At 36.8% G+C, this 8,745-nt stretch overlaps 1 protein-coding gene across 1 annotated transcript in view; it reads right to left on the bottom strand.

Annotated features, from left to right (window-relative positions):
* Positions 1 to 1,273: 1,273 nt before the first annotated feature.
* The window catches only part of cep76 (centrosomal protein 76), a 13,028-nt gene continuing 5,556 nt past the window's right edge, over positions 1,274 to 8,745 (bottom strand). The window contains exons 7-12 of the mRNA XM_016563558.1: positions 7,198 to 7,326; positions 6,895 to 7,083; positions 6,593 to 6,759; positions 4,458 to 4,791; positions 1,870 to 2,087; positions 1,274 to 1,670 (exon numbers count right to left, since the gene is read on the bottom strand). Of these exons, the coding sequence (XP_016419044.1) occupies positions 1,532 to 1,670; positions 1,870 to 2,087; positions 4,458 to 4,791; positions 6,593 to 6,759; positions 6,895 to 7,083; positions 7,198 to 7,326 (1,176 nt within the window). The 3' untranslated portion in view covers positions 1,274 to 1,531. The remainder of the gene's footprint in view (positions 1,671 to 1,869; positions 2,088 to 4,457; positions 4,792 to 6,592; positions 6,760 to 6,894; positions 7,084 to 7,197; positions 7,327 to 8,745) is intronic.

Genomic DNA, 8,745 nt, shown 5'->3' with positions numbered 1-8,745 from the left:
TAATGACTCATCAGACACATTTCAGGATTTAAACAAAATAGCATCTGTTTGTAAAAGCATATTTGTTTCAGTGTAAAACACAAATTTGCTTCCATTCTAAGTGGAACTGGGTGGCAGCCATGGCAACTAGTACCTGGTAATTAGAAGCTTATGGAGGAGACAATGATGCAACCTTGGAGAGATAATTAATGAATTGATAATGTGCTCTTGTGGTTTAGTGCGGATTCTCTGAATACTTGGCCAGATTTGCTAATGACTCTTAATACCACAAAAGGAACACGATCACAAAGGTCATCTTAAAGAGAATGCAAGCTCATCTCTGCTTTGGTTTCAATAAATGTGCTGTAGCATGAGGACGGATCAGGATATATTGGCTCATCTTACCTATAGGATCAAGTCTACAATTGTGCAATTTTTTTTTTTTTTTGTAAGAGTATGTTGCCATCTCCTGGCCAAAAACTGCATAGACATACCGGTTTTTGTTGTGTTCACTTGTTAGTATTTTTATTCAGTAAAAAAGCTTGACGGTTTCATTTACTACACTCTAAAAGATGCTGGGTTAAATATAACCCAGCTATTGGGTTGTTTTGAACTCAACCGCTGGGTCAAAACAACCCAATAGCTGGGTTTGTCCCTTTTTAACCCAGCGCTGGGTTATATTTAACCCAGCATTTTTTAGTGTACTATTCATTAAATTGCCTGTTTACATTTACAAATATATATATATACAATATGACAATTTATATATATATATATATATAAAAATTGTCATTAGGAAAAAAAAATGTTAAAAATTAAATAAAATACATGTTAACATTTAAATAGAGTACATTGGCGTGTCACGAACAAGGTGAAAATACTTTGGTTTGTTTTATACATATTTTCGGCTGATAAAACCCAGTGCTAAGAAGCTTAAGCTCAACTAATATTTTTGAACAAACTTCTGATGTAATATTAAAAATGTGCTTCTTAATATTTTTGTAAAAGGCATGATACACTACCATTCAAAGGTATGGGGTAAGTAAGATTTAAAAATCAAAAGAAAAAGAAAAGAAATAAAGAAAGAAATTAATACTTTCATTACAAGGACACATTAAACTGATAAAAAAAAAATTGACAGTAAAGATATTTATGATGTTACAAAAGATTTGTTTCAAATAAATTATATTCTTTTGAACTTTCTAGCCAAAGAATCCTGAATGAATGAATGAAACTGACAAATTGGTAAGTTAAATGGCACAAGAGATTGGAAACCATGCCAAGGACAAATAAAGGCATTGTAAAAGTGATTTATTTAGAAAAATATATCCATAAATACCAATTTAACAGCCTCCAACTGACACACACACACACAGTACATGTAAAACAATTGTAATTGTACTGCACATATATGAGCAGCATAGATTTAAATGGCATACATGTAGTTGCAAAACTCATAATAATACTCCAGACCCAGCAGATTAGTTTAAGGAGCTGTAAAGGAGATTTGTGAATTCTATGAACCTGAGGTGAATGGTCATACTGCTTTCTGTCACAGCACTGATCTGTACTTGCAAGCAAACATGATCCATACAGCACAAGCCGACTCTGGATAGGCAAAGACACGAACCCTCACCGCCAGTCGCACATGATCCCCTCGGCAGCAAACAATCTCGTCACAGAACGGTGACCTGAGTGATACATAAGAAAACAAGTTTAGATGTTAGTGGTTTGTCTTTTTTAAAGCTACAATGTGACTTTTGACCACTAACAGCACTGAACAAAATTGCGATTTTTTTTGTTGTTGCTACTTCTTTAAACGGTTTCTGTTTTAAGTGACATATCAATAAAAAAGGCATTATAGGTAGCTCTGTTTGTTTGTGCAGGTACCTGAGGCAGGTAGCGAATGCCCTGCGTGCATTACGGTGCAAGAAATGAATGGGAAAGCCTTTAAAAGTGTGTCCGTCAGGTACCGCTCTTCTCACGGCATCCTGAAACTCCTCGTTTCCACACGACACACCTGTACAGCGCTCTAGTTCATACGCCGACAGCGCTGCCGACAGCAGGTATGACAGGTGATCATCCCAGACCGTTGCCAGACCAAGATCCTACAGACAAAAGCATGTTAAAAAGTATCCAAGTACAAGTTTATCAGTCAACTATTTTCTGGCTGTTTTTTCAATGTCAAGAAAATAGTCTTGTATATCTGTGGTAAACATGTTCAAAAATTAGACCAACATTCATGTTGCTTCAAACCCCAAGTCACTTTTTTCTTTGAAATAATACAAAATATTGAATATTGAACTGGGTATTTTAAGTTTCAAAATGACAAAAAGCATAATATAAGTAGTCCATGCTATTCTAAGTTTTCTAAAGTAATACCTTACTTTTTTTCTAGGAGGAATAGACTACTAGAAAAGAATTTAGGTTGCTGTTTTGCTGTTAACTGAATTATGCTGATGTTCAAAACTTTGGGTCAGTAAATTTGGGGGGGAAAAAACAAATTCTGCAAGGATGCATTAAATTGATCAAAAGTGATAGAAAAAATAGAAAAATTTATTGGAAAAAAAGCTGAATTTTCTATTCATCATTGATTCTGAAAAAAAAAGCATCACGGTTTTCACAAAAATATTAAGCAGCACTGCTTTCAACTGTTTTCAACAGTGATAATAAAAAAAATTTTTCTTAAGCATCAAATCAACATTTTAGAATGATTTCTGAAGGATGTGACACTGAAGACTAGAGTAATGGCTGTTAAAAATTTCAGCTTTGTCATCACAGGAATAAATTACATTTAAATAGATCATATTTTCACAATATTATAGTTTTTACTGTATTTTTGATCAAATAAATGCAGCCTTGGTGTGCATAAAAGACTTCTTTCAAAAATAGTAATAATAATAATAAAAAAAACTCCAAACTTTTTAATAATAGCTTAAAGGTCCCATATTGTACACCTTTCTGGAGTTTTATTTGAGGTTTTGATGTCCTTAAGAATATATATTTGCGGTATAAGTACCAAAAACCATCTCCTCTCTCAGGAGCTCTGCTGAGAACAGGTCTATTTTGGCCTGTGCAATTAATATTCATGAGCCTCTCTTCTGATTGGCCAGTTGTTTTCTGAGTGACGCACGGCCAGGCCAACCACAGGTAACTAGGGTCAGCCGACGTCACAGCGCTAGCTGGAGGCAGCAAAACAAAAGGGGAAACTGGAGGCGGCCCATTCAAACCAGCGCAGATTCGGCTACATAAGGAGCTTAAAATATCATCTTGTTGTGATGTTGGGTGCCAGAATCGACGTAATACAGCCTCAAATTAGAAATTTGATCACATATCTTCTGCCACTGCCAGACAAAAAAAACGACGACAGCTGTGGTTAAACGCGATAAAACGAGCAGACTGGACAGAAACGATAGTCAAAAATGCTCGCGTTTGCGCATATCTGCTGCCACTGCCAGACAAAAAAAACGACGACAGCTGTGGTTAAATGCGATAAAACGAGCAGACTGGACAGAAAGGATCGTCAAAAATGCTCGCGTTTGCAGCTCACACTTCTTATCAGAAAAGGTTCAATAAAGTATTGTCTTTTGTTGTTATGGGCGCGTCTACAGATTTCTTTCCATATGTCTATGTTTCTTGCATCTCACGACTATGTTGTGTGTATGAAATAATGTCTGTGTGCATGTGTGTAAAACAACAAACTGACGATTTATCATAATATAATATGTAATTATAATAATGTAACGATAATCATTTATAATTGTATATACATTGTTGTGATTAATTGTGGCTGGAACAATAGTGTAGCTGTAAAAATAGTTGCCTGCTGAAATTGAAATGTATATATCTTCATCATGACTAGATAGACACGGTAAGTTTGTCTTTACTTTACACGTTAGATGTGATCCACCTCATAGTAACAATCCTGTCAGATCGTCCATCCTTTGAGTGAGAGTGTAACGTTACAGGTCGGCCGATCTGGTTTCGTGGTTAAAGTTAACCTTTTCGACATGTTTCCGCGATGTTGTCTGGGGGTTTGGCAAAAGCAGAGTGGGACGGTGGGCGGTGCTCGGGGTGGTGACTGTGTAGTTCTGACGTCAACTTTTTACGGAAGTCACAACGGTTCGTGAAAAATCACAGCTACTTTAAGCAGGCTGTGTGAATTTTACTGTGGACTGACTGTTTTGAAACTTATATAGTAGTTACATAGCACCTAGACCTCAGTTGTCATGAAAAAAGCCTGGAAATTTCAGTTTTGACAACATGGGACCTTTAAGAAGACATTGAATATATCACACTAGTTGTATGGACCACTTTCATGATACTTTTCTTGGTGCTTTTTTGTCATTTTGGACTGACACGCGAGTAAAGGATGGTTCATTTTTGGGGTAAATGTTCCCTTTAGCTGTATTCAGAAATGCACTTTACATACGTTGCTTTTAGGTGGAAGGTTGCTTGTGCATGTGTGTATATATTACCTTTCTATGCTCTGCTAATAGGTAGCGCATTTCCAGCTCAAGTTGGTTGCTGGCCTCATTAGGCACTACAGAAGAGGAGCAGAGAGGAGGAGTCAGGGGGAGAGAGGAGGTGGAGCCGGGTGCACATACAGATCTCACGGCCTCCTCGCTCATGGCCTTCCAGCGGGAGCCATCTGTGAAGTCAAACACACACAGCTCCACAGCATCTGACGGCTGACAGTTCGCCAGGAACTTCTTGTGGTTGAAGACGCAGCCGAGCGTCCGGTAAGGGTGGGTGGGTTTTGGTTGGGGAACCATGGGGGGAGCTTCTGGGTCTATTGGACGGTGGAGGTATCTAGTACAGAAAGTAAAAAAGGAGGCCTGGTCTTAAAGCAAGATATTAAACATTATTAACAACAACGAAATCAGTGTGATGTCTGATTTGTGAACAAATGACTCTTATGGTACTTTGATGAATCAGTCAAAAAGATTCATGAAACAGCCTCAAATTCATTAGTGGTTTAAATCAGACTCACTGACTGAGTTTGTGACTGACTTTCGCACTTAACTGTGAATTTTTTCATTTATGTCTGATTCCAAAAGAACCAGGAAATTTATTTGTAATTAAAGATACATATTCACAACCAGTTTTGCTATCGGTAATGAAAATTAAAACTATGAAAAATAATTTTTGTTAATTAAAGTAACTCTGAAATAAAAAAAATTGAAATATTAGATGTAAAAAAAAAAAAAAACGGAAATTAGAAATGTTGCAATGTCAACTAACTAAAATAAGTACTAAAATGACTAAAACTGAAATAAAAATAAAAGTCAAACAGAAAAAAAAAAAACAATTAAACAAGCACATACAGTAAGAAAATTACTAAAACAAACTAGGGCTGTCAAAAAAAAATTTGAATTTCGAATATTCGCCGAATGCAAAAACGTTGCATTCAAATTTTAGGTGTGCGTTAAGGAGGCAGCCTTATCAGTGGCGCACGAGATGCGATGACGATGTAAGTGTCGTTGCATTATAATGTTTTTGTTAGCCTATCCAGTTGAAGCCACTAGATGCGGCGCCGCTGCATTGTTAATTTCAAATATTGCGGGAAAAGAGAACATCAATGCGGAGAAGATCTTGTTTACGTCAAAACTTAAACCAAGCCGTTCACACAGAACGCATATTTCACGCATTTTCTAGAGGGACATCTATCACCGTTGCACTCGCGTCTCGCACAAAAGAGCCGCATGTTTAGAAAGCCATGTAAAATTAATGCAAGTTCAACTTTGAAAGCATATCTCGAGACATTTTGGCGGGTTTTTTTCCCCATCCCACTGCAACTCGTGTGATTGGCTTTCGGCCCTTTGTATTAAACTATGCGTACATACATACATGATGCTGTTTTGTTTATAGTTGTTTAAGCAACTTAATTATAATTGGTTTAAAAACATTATTTTAAACATTATGAACTTTTTAATCACAGATTGTCAAGTTATTTTATGCTTTGAATAAACGTGCATTAGTAATATTTTGCTCGATGCGCCCTCTTGTGGCCTCAGGAGAGAAGCCAAAAGCTTTTCTTCACCCTAACTGAAATTAAACATTTTAAATTCGAATATAATTCGATTTTTGATCATATTTAAGTTAAAAAATGTTATTTCGTTTTTCAGCCATTTTGACAGCCCTAAAACAAACTAAAAATAAAACGAACTGATAATATAAAAATAAAAGCTAATTCGAAATATTAATAAATACGAATTTAATATATAAATACTAGTAAATTATATACATTTAATATACTATACAACTATAAATTGTTTTGTTGCAGAAAAAAAATCTAAAAACATTCAAATATTTCACAAAGACTGTTTTTGTAAATTGTTTAGCATAGTGCGATCCAATTGTAATGTTTAATCAACTGTAAGAGAAACTTTGTTTGGAAGTAGAACTGTAAGGTGGGTGACATTTCGTAATCATAATCAATACAATAATTCACTTTTTTTTCCTTTTTTTTTTTAAACAGTCAGAAATATTAGCAAAGCCATTAAGCACATTTGTAAGTGGTTAACTAAAAAAGCCTAAATGTATACATTTTAAGTAATTTTCTTTTTGTTTAGAGACATTTTAGGGGCAGTTAGAATGGATGAATTTTTACCTGTGTGCAGTGAAACTTTCCCAAAAGGTGATGGAGCCGTCTGTACCGCAGGTCATGACCCAGGTGTATGGAATGTTTTTGGCTTTGGTGCCCACACATACATAAGCATCCAGTCCAAATCCCAACAGCAGACTACACAGAAGTGTGGCATGATCTTCACAGTCGCCCTGACAACAAAAACACATGGTAATAAATGAAAATCAAATCTGTTTATCAACGTTCATAAAAACAGCACATATGAATTCTAAGGTTGTACTCTAGATTATGGTTATTCAGGTTCAGCATATAATAGGGTGTCTTACCTTGTTTCTGCACAGAAAGGCCATCATAGAGCACCACTGCTCCTGCCGGACTCCTCCTCCTACCACAGGTGCTCTCTCCTGAGCTAACAAGCTAACGAAACGCGCCGCCTGCCGCGGACTCTCAAGCAACCTGCCGGCACGCAATACCCGTACATATGAACACACAGGCCGGTTCACACCATTTTCATCCTGGGAAACATACACGTTTTATAAAACATCTGAAGCAAATACTGTTATGAACAAGAATAAATCACCAATATATAGCAACACTCAACAGTACATTGCTCAGTAACATCAGGTCACCTGTGCAAAGATCTTCACCAGCTTGGACTGGTGTGAGGGTCGAATTTCCAAGAACTCCTGCCACCACTGTTTGGCATATACCAAAAACAGCCTCTCCTTCTCTGCCGTTTTCTGCCTTTCCAGGGATTGCTGGAAGAAGTAAGATCCTGAGTTTTTGTTTTAGGCAAGCTGTTTTTAAAATGCAATGTTACCGAGACAAATGATGAGAATGAGAAAGCTTTGTTGAAGACTTATCATCCCCCCTTTTGGAACAAATGATGCTTAGAGAATAACAACTCCTTTAAAGGAATGTTCTGTGTTCAAAGTTAAAAAAGTGGTTTGTTCAACTGCTCATTACATGGTTATGACTGGAGCTGAAAAATTGAAAAACAATGATCAATACAAGCGCGCTTGATCATGTGTCATAAGTACATTTCAGCTTCCATTTACCATATTTGATGTGCTGTATTTATATTCTTTAATCAATGTTTATGCGTGAATAAGAGCCTAAATTAAATCTGTTCATCATATAAAATGATTATGTCTCCACAGAAGCATAATAATCCTCATAAACCAATTGATGGATTACTTTTACAAAGCTTTGTTGTAATTTCTTAAAGTTTTGGTTGAATGGACTTTGAATGGAGGAACAGAAATGTCCCACATTTAAAAAAAAACGATCTTCATTTATGTTTTTAAGATGAACAGAAGAATGGGTTTGGAACATCATGAGGGTGATTAAATGACAGAATTTACATTTTTGGGTAAACTATCCATTTAAACCATGTGCCTGTACCTTTAAAACAGTGCATATTTAACATTTATCCTGGTGCAATGACTTGCCCCATAGACTTTCATTACAAGTGCATTACTGTAAACATTTTTATTACAGGGATGAGTCGAAATTATTTTTTCATGCTACCAGCAGAGCTTAACTTGTACTCAACCTCAAGCGTTCCTTTGACTGTTATCCACAATGACTTCATTTTAAAGGGGTCATATGATGCGAACAACAAGCTCTTGGTGCATAAAGAAGATCTGTAAAGTTGCAAAGACTAAAGTCTCAAATCTAAAGAGATATTCTTTATAAAAGTTAAGCGTCAGCCACACCTACCTAAAACGGCTCATTCTAACACGCCCCCACATATCTACATCACTATGTGGGAAGATTTGCATAACGCCGCCCAAATGTTCACGCAAAGAAAGAAGGCGTAACTTTTATTCTCACTGTAGTATGTTGCCGCTGCCGCCATGTCCTGAAGACGCTGTGTGCTTCGTTGTGAAAGCGAAACTACTTTGTTTGGTCTTCCAAAAGAGGACGATATCCGCTTCGTCATACCTGGAGCTGATCTGTGCTGGTCGCTGAGGAAATACATCAACTCGCACTGTGGATCACCGGATCGGCTTTCACCGTTTTCACAGCCCGGGGTCGTCACATGTGCATTCCACTCCTTCGTCGGATCCGCCGAAACTACTTTGTTTGGTCTTCCAAAAATGGACACGACTAGAAATCAGTAGGGATGTAACGATTAACTGCGAGCCGGTTGAAAATCGATTCAAATATGTGAC

Source organism: Sinocyclocheilus rhinocerous, unplaced genomic scaffold (assembly GCF_001515625.1).
Source record: "Sinocyclocheilus rhinocerous isolate Xijiao unplaced genomic scaffold, SAMN03320098_v1.1 scaffold491, whole genome shotgun sequence".
Taxonomy (NCBI): domain Eukaryota; kingdom Metazoa; phylum Chordata; class Actinopteri; order Cypriniformes; family Cyprinidae; genus Sinocyclocheilus; species Sinocyclocheilus rhinocerous.
This window is presented reverse-complemented; position numbering and strand designations above follow the sequence as displayed.